The 12,790-nt window shown below is 46.0% G+C and overlaps 1 protein-coding gene across 2 annotated transcripts in view; it reads right to left on the reverse strand.

Annotated features, from left to right (window-relative positions):
- The window catches only part of VPS26C (VPS26 endosomal protein sorting factor C), a 46,887-nt gene extending 34,867 nt beyond the window's left edge, over positions 1–12,020 (reverse strand). For both annotated transcript variants that reach the window (XM_017526239.2, XM_017526238.2), the window contains exon 1: positions 11,529–12,020. In XM_017526239.2, coding sequence (XP_017381728.1) covers positions 11,529–11,585 — 57 coding nt within the window. In that variant the 5' untranslated portion in view covers positions 11,586–12,020. The remainder of the gene's footprint in view (positions 1–11,528) is intronic.
- Positions 12,021–12,790: the final 770 nt, after the last annotated feature.

Raw genomic sequence — 12,790 nt, forward strand, 5'->3', positions numbered from 1 at the left:
AAAAAAAAAAAAAAAAAGAAAAGAAAAAAGGAACTTATTAAACGGGGAGCGTTAGGGTGCCACAAACTCCAGTGCAGTTGAAATGAAAGTGGAAAGCAAATGGCAAACTGGCATCCCCTTCCAGCTTTTCGGGACCCTGCCCTGCTAATGGGCAGCCCTGAACAAGAGCGGAAGCGAGAACCGGAGAGGAGGGAAAGGAGTGGGGAGCAAGGGCGCCAGAGGCGTGGGAGGACAGGGACAAAGGGGCAGCAAGGACAGCGGCAGCCACGACTTCCCAGGACAGGGGACAGCTGGGTCCGGCAGAAAGGAAGATCGGCGTTAAATGGATTGGAAACCGAGTCCAGACAAAACAACGGGGCTCTACTGAATCCAGGTGGAGCACCAAGCGAGGACTGGAGCCGCAAGGCAGGGGACGGTGCAGCTCCTTGCAGCTCCCACCTGCCTGCAGCGCCCACCAGCCTGCGCTGTGCCGCACATGGTACCCGCGGCTCCAGCTGGACAGTGTGTGGTGGAGACGAGATTATCGCAGAGAGACTAAGCGGCCATAGCACGGGGAAGGGTTGCTCACATAACCCTATGTCGTTCACACTACGAGGTTAACCACCATGAGATCTGCCTGCGGTCAGACACAAGCCCGTTCTAGGAAAACGTTGCCCAGCGACTTCAGTGTGGCTGACTTCAGTGAGTGCAGCTGACCCTGGCGCCTGGCCCCGCCTTGGGGTCCGGCAGCAGCACAGATTGCGCAGGAGGCGCGCTGCAAGCATCCTTTCCTGATCTGCGCTGCAGTTCCCAGGCCGGTTCCATCCGGCTCACAGAGACTGCGCACAAAGCGTCTCCGTGCCCTGTCGTTCACCTTTAGACATACAGAGCTGCATTCCACCTTTTTAATGTTAAAACCCAGCACCAAAACGAACACACGGTGTTACGTGTGTTACCTCTGTGCATGCGCCGGGCATTCCACGGGACCCCGAACCTCATGTCCGTGCACTGGGGACCCCAGGCTTAACTGCTTTCGTTTTCCCGGAAGCTACGTGTCTTCAGACTACATATTGTTTCTTGGAAAATAAAGTTTCCTCCTTTTTCCTTTTTCTTGCGGGCATTTGTTAACAGCAGAGGTGTAGACTCCTAGATGACATAAGGGAGGGGCCCTGCACTGCGGACTAGGCAGAGGAAAAGCCCACCACCCTGAGTGAGGTTGATCTAGCAAGCTGCTTGCAGGGGTTGAAGGGTGTGCAAGACAGGCTGAGACCTGTCCAGTATCGAAACACCCCGTTTGAGCATTGGTCAAGCAGGCTTTACCAATGCTCAGGCCCAGGCTGGTACAAGATCTGCGGCAACAAAACACCAAGTGGAGAGCTACATGAACAATTTTTATCCCATCCCAGTTTTCGGACAATTCCGAAAATGCTTCTTATGCATTATATAAGAGTATAGGTAATGATTTAGCGGACAAGCTTTTTCAGGAGTATTAGGTTATCTGCGGAAGAAGAGACCTACTTAAAGTTTAGAGGACGACATTCTAAAAAGGTTCATACCTCCCAAAATTATCTTAAGATCTCTCCTAGCTCAAATATCTAAATTTTATACCCTGAGTCCTTATAACATTCACTATAGCTGATTATTTACTAAGGATCCAGCAGGATAAAGTAGAATACTTAAGCTTTTTTTTTTTTTTTTTTTGAAAAAAACAAAACACCATTTTAGCTTTGCAATTTTTGTTCATAATAATGAGCTGTTATGTATAGGGTTTCTCCTTTTTGTTTTTAACAAGAAATAATAGGCAGGCCAATTCAAGGCAGTACAGAGGTCCTTAAGGTAACAGTAGTCAGTCCACAGTATATAAATTTCTTCTCATTGTAACCTAGCTATGCTGGGGAGTAAATCTCTTATTTATGTTTCTCACAACCATAATATTTAACACTGTCATTTTCATGAGTAGTACATGTGCCAGGATTTAAGAACGTAAAACATTCTAAATTTATAAAAAGAAATAAATTATATTTACACTACAGAAAGATTTACTGCAGGATTTTTCCAATCAATAAGCTCCCCTATGGTGTTTCAAGACATAAAGTAATTTACAATGCATTTGAGTCCAACTTTTTGATCAAGAACACATCTACTGCACTAAACAAAGGAGCATGCAGCAATACCAAAATTACCCTCGGCACTCAGGGCCAAAAGTGCTGTAACCTCTGTATGTTCTCCTTGGTCACTGACCCCCCTTCCTCCAAGTAGACAGTGGGAATATATTTGACAAGCACTCATTATGCCATTTGGAGGGTGTACCAACAACGTGACTAGCATTGTGGCAGACAAAGGACAGTTCTAAGGGCAAACAGACCTCAAAGCGTGGAAAAAACATAATGTTACCACCTACTACTGCGACCCCCACTAGGTGTTGGAAGCTAGAATAAGTGTCTTAAAACACTATCTAATTTAATTTTTAAAACACAGCCTTTGAGTAGGTATCATCTCCATCCTACAGATGAGAATTAAGACCCAGAGAAGGCACACTGAATCCTGGATTTAGGAATAAAAAGTTCAAATATTTGCTCTTATCAGTGCCGCTGGCATGTCTCTGAATTCCCTGGGTCTCAGTCTTCTGAACCACAAAATGAGGAAAATGCCACCTCTTAAGAGTATATGGAAGGATTAAAGCACTCTGTGAGATGGAAAAGGCTATCCTAGTCTGCCTCATAATAAAACAGTATTAGTTAGGTGTTTCCATGGGAAATTTAATCTTTCACTGGAAGTATGGAATTATGGAATTTTTAACACATTTCTGATTATCTCATACCACACATGGGTCTTTGGAAACAGAAGTCAAGTTTTTAGGCCAGGTGTGGTGGCTCATGCCTGTAATCCCAACACTTTGTCAGGCCAAGGCAGGAGGATTGCTTGAGGCCAAGAGTTTGAGACCAACCTGGGCAACATAGCATGATTTCATCTCTATTTTAATAAAATACTTTAAAAAGAAGTTTTCTAGCCAAGGGGAAGGATGCTTAGGGAGAAGGTGCCTCGAAAGCAAGGCTGCAAGCTTGGAGAAAAGGTCTATGTTTACACTGAGGCACAGGAACTGGGATGAAGGCCCTAGGAAATCAAATCCCAGACACTTTTCTATTATATTCTATTACTGAATCAGAGAGAAAACCACATTTCTAGGAATTCTGGGATCTCTACTCCCAATTTATTTGACTCATGATCTTAAGAATGACTATCCCAAAGCAAATACAAGTAATGGAGGGTCCAACGTGTAGCTCTGGGGATGTCAAAATAAGAATAAATCTTACCAACATCTGTCTAGAATTGATACCTAGAATATTATTTATAATTACAAAGCAAAACCCGTAATGTGCCTACAATACCATAGTTTCCCCTTTCTGATCAATGCATTTATAAAACTATCAGTCTTACGCATTTTGTTTAAATGTTTTAAGGTCTCAACTCATCATTTAATAAACAGTATTTGAGCACCTATTAGGTGGCAAGTACTGCCAGGCCCAGGAATACAAAGATACACAAAACTAAATACTTTAACTGAGTGGACATATACATAGAACAAATTCACTACAACAGAAGGTAATCAGTGCTTGATAGAGGTACATACAAAATATGTTTGTAAACTATTGCCAGTTATTACTAAATTTTGAAAACATTCATCTGTTACTCTGTTCACTTTGTTTCTTTGCTGTGTAGAAGTTTTTTTAGCTTGATGTGGTCCCATTGGTCCATTTTTGCTTTCGCTGCCTGTCCTTTTAAGGTATTGCTCAAGAAATCTTTGCCCAGACCAATGTCCTGGAGCATTTCCCCAATGTTTTCTCTTAGTAGCTTCGTAGTTTCAGATCTTAGATTTAAATCCTTAGTCCATTTTGATTTTCATTCCCATGTTCTTCTGTCTTTTCCTGACAATTAGACTTGACATTCCATTATCCCATCATAATCTCACTTTGTTACTCTTTTTCTAATTCTGCTTGTAAGAAATTTTCTAAAATTTAAAGATTAAAATTAGGAATTGTTATAAAGCTATGCGTGACAAGAGTTGCTGCTATAACAGAAATTGAAGCACGCATTTCTAAACAACTCGTCAAAAAAACCATAATGGAAATTAGAAGATATTTTGAGTTGTACAATAATAGAAAATACTATCAAATCTAATCTTGTGGGACACAATTTTCAGACATGGCAGTGGAACATTCTCTTGGGGTCTTCTGACATCCCCACAGTGCATGAGGTTACTAAACCATGAAACCTCATCAGCGTCCTCTGGAGTAGTGTCTTCTCCCGAAATCTAGGTGGAGTGATCCTACTTCCAGTCTCCTCTCCAGCGGGACCTGGGTAGGGTTATGAGGGTTTGATTTACAATAATTCACTCACCTATTAAAAACAAAAAAAGTATGGTACAAAGTACTACTTTAGAGTAGTAGTCAGAAATGTCTGCATTTTTTTGGCTTACAATTCAATATGCTAAACAGCCAACTTACAAAGTAAAAAAAAAAAAAAAAAAAAAAAAAAAAAAACACCCCCAAAAAAAAAAAAAAAAAAAGAAAAGAAAAAAGGAACTTATTAAACGGGGAGCGTTAGGGTGCCACAAACTCCAGTGCAGTTGAAATGAAAGTGGAAAGCAAATGGCAAACTGGCATCCCCTTCCAGCTTTTCGGGACCCTGCCCTGCTAATGGGCAGCCCTGAACAAGAGCGGAAGCGAGAACCGGAGAGGAGGGAAAGGAGTGGGGAGCAAGGGCGCCAGAGGCGTGGGAGGACAGGGACAAAGGGGCAGCAAGGACAGCGGCAGCCACGACTTCCCAGGACAGGGGACAGCTGGGTCCGGCAGAAAGGAAGATCGGCGTTAAATGGATTGGAAACCGAGTCCAGACAAAACAACGGGGCTCTACTGAATCCAGGTGGAGCACCAAGCGAGGACTGGAGCCGCAAGGCAGGGGACGGTGCAGCTCCTTGCAGCTCCCACCTGCCTGCAGCGCCCACCAGCCTGCGCTGTGCCGCACATGGTACCCGCGGCTCCAGCTGGACAGTGTGTGGTGGAGACGAGATTATCGCAGAGAGACTAAGCGGCCATAGCACGGGGAAGGGTTGCTCACATAACCCTATGTCGTTCACACTACGAGGTTAACCACCATGAGATCTGCCTGCGGTCAGACACAAGCCCGTTCTAGGAAAACGTTGCCCAGCGACTTCAGTGTGGCTGACTTCAGTGAGTGCAGCTGACCCTGGCGCCTGGCCCCGCCTTGGGGTCCGGCAGCAGCACAGATTGCGCAGGAGGCGCGCTGCAAGCATCCTTTCCTGATCTGCGCTGCAGTTCCCAGGCCGGTTCCATCCGGCTCACAGAGACTGCGCACAAAGCGTCTCCGTGCCCTGTCGTTCACCTTTAGACATACAGAGCTGCATTCCACCTTTTTAATGTTAAAACCCAGCACCAAAACGAACACACGGTGTTACGTGTGTTACCTCTGTGCATGCGCCGGGCATTCCACGGGACCCCGAACCTCATGTCCGTGCACTGGGGACCCCAGGCTTAACTGCTTTCGTTTTCCCGGAAGCTACGTGTCTTCAGACTACATATTGTTTCTTGGAAAATAAAGTTTCCTCCTTTTTCCTTTTTCTTGCGGGCATTTGTTAACAGCAGAGGTGTAGACTCCTAGATGACATAAGGGAGGGGCCCTGCACTGCGGACTAGGCAGAGGAAAAGCCCACCACCCTGAGTGAGGTTGATCTAGCAAGCTGCTTGCAGGGGTTGAAGGGTGTGCAAGACAGGCTGAGACCTGTCCAGTATCGAAACACCCCGTTTGAGCATTGGTCAAGCAGGCTTTACCAATGCTCAGGCCCAGGCTGGTACAAGATCTGCGGCAACAAAACACCAAGTGGAGAGCTACATGAACAATTTTTATCCCATCCCAGTTTTCGGACAATTCCGAAAATGCTTCTTATGCATTATATAAGAGTATAGGTAATGATTTAGCGGACAAGCTTTTTCAGGAGTATTAGGTTATCTGCGGAAGAAGAGACCTACTTAAAGTTTAGAGGACGACATTCTAAAAAGGTTCATACCTCCCAAAATTATCTTAAGATCTCTCCTAGCTCAAATATCTAAATTTTATACCCTGAGTCCTTATAACATTCACTATAGCTGATTATTTACTAAGGATCCAGCAGGATAAAGTAGAATACTTAAGCTTTTTTTTTTTTTTTTTTTAAAAANTTTTGAGACAGAGTCTTGCTGTGTTGCCCAGGCTGGAGTGCAGTGGTGTGATCTTGGCTTACTGCAACCTCCGCCTCCTGGGTTCAAGTGATTCTCATACCTCACCCTCTCAAGTAGCTGGGATTACAGGTGTGCACCACACCTGGCTAATTTTTGTATTTTTAGTAGAAACAGCGTTTCACCATATTGGCCAGGCTGGTCTCAAACTCCTGGGCTCAAGTGATCTGCCTGCTTTGGCCTTCCAAAGTGCTGCAATTACAGGCATGAACCACCATACACAGCCGGGATTTATAGTTTTAACATGTCATGTATTATGTTTATATTTTTTAAATGCTTCAACTGTCTTTTTTTTTTTTTTTTTTTGAGATGGACTTCCACTCCTGTTGCCCAGGCTGGAGTGCAATGGTGCAATCTCGGCTCACCACAACCTCCGCCTCCCTGTTCCAGCAATTCTCCCGCGTTAGCCTCCCAAGTAGCTGGGATTACAGGCATGCACCACTATACCCAGCTAATTTTGTATTTTTAGGAAAGATGGGGTTTCTCCATATTGGACAGGCAGGTCTTGAACTCCCAACCTCAGGTGATCCACCTGCCTTAGCCTCCCAAACTGCTGGGATTACAGGCATGAACCACTGTACCCAGCCTAATTTTTTAAAAATAATTTTCTCAATGAGCACTTTTACTCAAAAAAAAAAAAGAAAAAAGAAAGTCAATTTTAAACCCAAGTATAACTTAGGTTTCTCTGGTGTCCACAGAATCAAGCCATTTTCAAATGCTTCCACAACTAAGATACTGAAAAGCACAATAACAGAATCGGCACATATTCAAAGTAGAAGTCATATCAGTCTTTTTTCATTAAAATATCACAATGTTATTCAGAGCACTCCTAGAAAATGAATTTCTATATTACAATCTCCTGTATTTTGCATAAAAATGGCCACTCCCAGGAAGACAGAATAATAGTGTTCAATGGACGTGCTTTGAACTGGAACTGATCTGAGTTGGCGTCCACACTCTTGTCATTAGTTGGGTGGTGAAATTCTTCAATTTGTCTAGCTGGGTTATGAAATTTTCAACATGTCTAAGCCTTCATTTCCTCATTAGAAAAATGAGAGTGATACTGCCTGGCTGTCAAACCCTACCCCAGAACCTCTGCTGGAACTTTATAAGCTTGCTTTATGTGCTTACACTGACAAACACGTTTCACTTGAAAGACAATCACTTATGACCTCAAGCCTGGGACATTACTGCTTAGGATCAGGCTAAAGTGAGTGGCAGCCACCTCAAGCAACCCATGAGAATTGTAGGCACAGTGCTCTGGCAGGCCCATAGATAAGTCAAATCTTTGGTAACTGAATCTTTACTGTCACACTGAGATGTGGAGAGAAAACAGAAAATGTGTATGCTATCACCTCCACTTGCAGCCAGCTGGGGGTGAGGAGGGTAGGAGAGAAGGGCCGCTTCTCCCATAACCATAATGCAAACTAGACGTGACACAGGCACTGTCTGCAGTCAATGAGGCCTCCTTGAGGAACAGGCAGCAAGGGTCCTGCTATGTGGGGCTTGGAAAGCAGCCATGACAGTGCTGGCTGCCTACTTCACCTACCCTGAATCACAGATCATGGAGTCTACTGCATGAGTCATGGGCACACACGTCCGAGATTTTTGTCAATTGATTAATTAGTTTAATAACTTTCTCTTTTCTGTTTGCCTGTTTAAAAAATATAGCAACCATCTATTTACAAGTTATACTGGTTTTTCTTTTATATTCACCATATAAGGTTTCCTTTTAAAATGCATGTAAGTGTAAAAAGTGACTGAAGGTTGAAAGAAGCTGCCTTAAGCCATCAACTGCAGATTCTGTTCCTGATACTTGCACCAGGAGATGTAAACTAGCGGGACAGAGCCGACTTCATCTTAAACTTTGCCACCCACAGGAAGTGGTCCTGGCTATGTATGACTTCTGCTGGGGCAACTTTACCATTCCATTGCTTGCATCTTTTCTAATGTACTTTTTATTACCTTTTCTAATGTACTTTTCATTAATCATACTTTAAACCACAGAAAATATCTCAGCATCCCAGCTGGAGTAATATTTCTGAAGAGAATGTGCTAACTTGTTGATGAAATAATGAATGCTAAAGTTAAATGCACATAGTTTCCTGTCACTGCCCTCCCATTCTTATCTTGAAACATTTCCAAGCTCCAGAACAGTTACAAGAATATAAAGCAGTAGAGAAATTGGAACCCCCATACAGTGCTGGTAGACTGTGAAGTGGTGCAGACACTTTGGAAAATAATTTGGCAGCTCTTCAAAAAGTTCAAGTAGCTGAGGAAAATCTACTCCTAGGTACATACCCAAGAGAAATGAAAACATACTCTCACATAAAAACTGTGGCTCACACCTGTAATCCCAGTACTTTGGGAGGCTGAGGTGGGCGGATCGCAACATCAGCAGATCACGACAATCCTGGCCAACATGGTAAAACCTGTCTCTACTATAATACAAAAAATTAGCCGAGCATGGTGGCGCGCACCTGTAGTCCCAGCTACTCAGGAAGCTGAGGCAGGGAATTCACTTGAACCCGGGCGGCAAAGGTTGCAGTGAGCCAAGATAACACCACTGCACTCCAATCTGGCAATAGAGCAAGACTCCGTCTCAAAAAAAAATAACTTGTACTAGAAAGTTCGTAACATTATTAATAGCAAAAAGGTAGAAATAACTCCAATGTTCATCAAGAGATGAATGGTTAAACAAAATATGGTCTATCTATACAATAGAATATTATTCAACCATAAAAGGAATGAGAAACTGACACATGCTGTGACAAGCATGAACACCGAACATAACTCGAAGTAAAAGAAGCCTGTCAGTCAAAAGGGCCACATATTGTAAGATTTCATTTATAGGAAATGTCAAGAATAGGCAACTCCAGAGACAAAGTCGATTTGTGATTGCCAGGGGTCAGGAAGGAGAGGGAATGAGGAGTGACAGCTAATGGGTTCAGGGTTTCTTTTCCGGGTGATGAAAATGTTCTAAAATTAGATCATGGTGATGAATGTGCAACTCTGCAAATACACTAAAAAACTACTGAATTGTATACTTTTAAAGGGTAAATTTTTTATTTTAAATTATCTCTATAAAGCTGTTATTTTTTAAAAAGAATACAAAACAGACCCATGTAGCTTTTTTTTTTTTTTTTTTTTTTGAGACGGAGTTTCGCTCTTGTTACCCAGGCTGGAGCGCAATGGCGCGATCTCGGCTCGCCGCAACCTCCGCCTCCTGGGTTCAGGCAATTCTCCTGCCTCAGCCTCCCGAGTAGCTGGGATTACAGGCACGCACCACCATGCCCAGCTAACTTTTTGTATTTTTAGTAGAGACGGGGTTTCACCGTGTTGACCAGGATGGTCTCGATCTCTTGACCTCGTGATCCACCCGCCTCGGCCTCCCAAAGTGCTGGGATTACAGGCTTGAGCCACCGCGCCCGGCCCATGTAGCTTTTAACTTCATTCAGCAATTGTTAATATGTTGCCACATTCACTTTCTTTCTCCCATACACACACATGCATGAATATATGTGCGCACAGTTTATGGCTAGACACTTTGATCCAAAATACTCCAGCATGTGGAATATTCTCCTACATAACCAAAATATAAATATTACACTGGAGAAATCCAACACTAATACACAATGATTATAGTCCATATTCAAATTAATATTTTATCAGAAATTAAGCATTCTATTTGGTTCTTATGTCCCTTTAGTCTTTTAGTCTAAAAAAATTATCTTGCCTTTTTTTTTTTTTTTTTTTTGACATTGATCCAGGCTACTTGTCTCACAGAATGTCCCTCTATTTGGATATGCCTGATTGTTTCCTTATTAACTGATTGGATTAAACATTTTTGGCAGGAATACGACATAGGTGAGTTGTGACACTCTCAGTTCATCAGGCCAAGGGGTGTCGAATGTTAGTCTCAATAGTTGTGATGGTAAAGTGGTGTTCATTGTTGTGCTTGGTTACAGTGTGACTCCATTATAAAGGTAGCTTTTTCCTCTTTTTTTCTGAGATGGGGTCTCGCTCTGTCACCCAGGCTGGAGTGCAGAAGCGCAATCTCGGCTCACTGCAACCTCCCGGGTTCCAGCTATTTTCCTGCCTCAGCCTCCCGGGTAGCTGGGATTACACACGTCCACCACCACACCCAGCTTATTTTTGTATTTTCAATAGAGAAGAGTTTTGCCATGTTGGCCAGGCTGGTCTCGAACTCCTGACCTCAGGTGATCTGCCCACCTTGGCCTCCCAAAGTGCTTGGAATACAGGTGTGAGCCACTGCGCCCAGCCTGCTTTTCCCCTTTGTAATTAACCATCAAGGGAATGACCATTTGAGCTTGTGTAAATACCAGGCTTCCCTAGTTGTCTTTTGCCCAAAAGTTTTAGCATCCATCCAAGACTTTTGTCTGGTATTCTGTCCCTTCTGATATTACTTTGCATTAATATGACCAACCACTATCAATTTTATTAGAAAGAGTGTTGGAGCTAGCTGTGATTTCAACCCTAGCTGCACATGTATCACCGGTATAGCTGGGAGTAGAGCCCGAACAACTATATTTTAAAATTCCCCAGGTGACTGATTCTGAGGTAAAGGGTTGAGATTCCCCGAGTCAGAGGAACCTTACAACACTCTCATTTGCAAATAAGGACACTTTGGCCCAAGGAAGTTAAATGACTGACTGGCCAATGTCACAAAACTTGTTAATGGCATAGTCGAGATTTTACTTTAACAGAAAAAGGAGTAACTGTCATAGTATTTTGTTAAAAGTGATTGCCACCTAATATATGCTGCCGCCAGATGTACATATTTCTGCTTCCAAGGTTAGTTTTAGCTTTCGTTCATTAGATCTTCATTAGGAGAGAAGGAAAGGGGAGTCTGGGCGTCAACTCTGCCCTCAGCGCTCACGGCGGCAGTTCAAGCCTGAGGGCCCAATGCCCACCGCTGGGTGTGCAAGGGGCCAGACTGGCAGAGCCGCAGCCCCGATGCCCACTGCCTGCCCCGCACGTCCCGCAGATGCGGCGGCGGCGGCGCCTCCCTCGGGGCACATGGCAGGGCAAACGGGAAGCACCTGCCGGGGACGCACGCACCTGCCGGGGACGCACGCACCTGCCGGGGACGCACCCACCTGGCAGAGACACACCTGGCGGCACGGCCCTGCCCCGCCCAGAGACGCGGGACGTGCGCAGGGCAATGGAGACAGGGGAACCTGCAGACCCGCCCAACCCCACCTCCACCCCTACCCCACCCCAGCCCCCACTTACTCCGGCGTGATAAACTTTATTCGCTCTTTTAATCTTGATGTCCAGGGCCGTCCCCATCTTCAATTCTCCGTAGCAACCGCAACTTCCGGCCGCGCGTGACCCCGGGAGAACGAGGGGCGCCCCGCCCCTCCGGCCGGGCCCCGCCCCTTCCCTCTCCGCAGACAGCGGGTCACGTGACCTCGCAACTTGTGTCCCACAGACTCCTCGGCTCCGAAAGGCTATCGCCCCACGGCTCCCTCCTTCCGGCGCGGGAGCAGGCCTGAGCGCGGGCAGAAAGGCTGTCACCCTTCGTCCCGCCCCCTCCAGGCGTGAAAGGCGGGATCAGACTAGCCCCACCTTTTCCGTAGAGACAGTCTTACGCCGGAAATGCTCTTTTTCTGTCTAGGTTAGCGTAGGGAGGGAGGAACTCGGCTTTCCCGGCGTGCTTCGCGGCCGTGGACGGGACCGAGGCCTTCTCCCGGGCGCAGGCAGCCCTGGAGGGTTGAGGCTCCCGTCAGGCTGTGCGGGGCAGGGAGGTCGCACTATGGAGTTGTCTTTCAGGAGGTTATAACTTGGGAATGCCTGTCCTCCTCAAATGTCCTTAATTTCCTCAACTCTAGCCCTTCCCTACTTTCTCCCTAGGGTTCTGAGAAGCCAGCGCCCCCTTTTCCGTCCGCTGCCGGGCGCCGCTCCCTGCCCTTCTTCCCGCGAGAACGGTTCCGGTCACCCTCAGGGGCGCGGCCGCTGCGCTCTCGGCCAGCAAAGCGCTGATTGGCGGGCGGCTCGGCTACCCCGCCCCCGCCCGCGTCCCCGCGCCCACCGGGCCTCGGGCCAAGCTCTCGGGAAGCGCTGGGTGCCCTCGCTCCGCTCCGAGCCGCGGCACTGGGTCATCCGGCAGCCCGGCTCCGCGGGCCGCGAGGGATTGTGGGTGCTCCCCAGGCCCGTGTCCTGGAACCAGGTGTTAAATATTCAGATCCCTGCATCCCGCGCCAGAGCGTGGAAAGGCACGGCCCACAGGTTCTGGGGCTCGGAGATTGGTTGCGAATGAAAGACGAAGCTTAAGTGAAACTGCCTTTTCTTTTTATTCCCAGCAGCAGCTGACCCCAGATATAGCTTGTGGGGGTGGGGGCGTTACTGCCTTCAGGCAGGGCCGGCAGTGCACTGTTCACACACTTCGTTTATTGAGTTAAAATCTCTGGTAAATGTTCTAAATGAGGATTTTGCCAATAAGCAGAAGGTCAGATTTCATTTTGGCAAATTATTTAATGCGGCGAAAGTGCTTT

This window comes from Cebus imitator, unplaced genomic scaffold (assembly GCF_001604975.1).
Source record: "Cebus imitator isolate Cc_AM_T3 unplaced genomic scaffold, Cebus_imitator-1.0 Scaffold41, whole genome shotgun sequence".
In the NCBI taxonomy this organism is placed as follows: Eukaryota; Metazoa; Chordata; class Mammalia; order Primates; family Cebidae; genus Cebus; species Cebus imitator.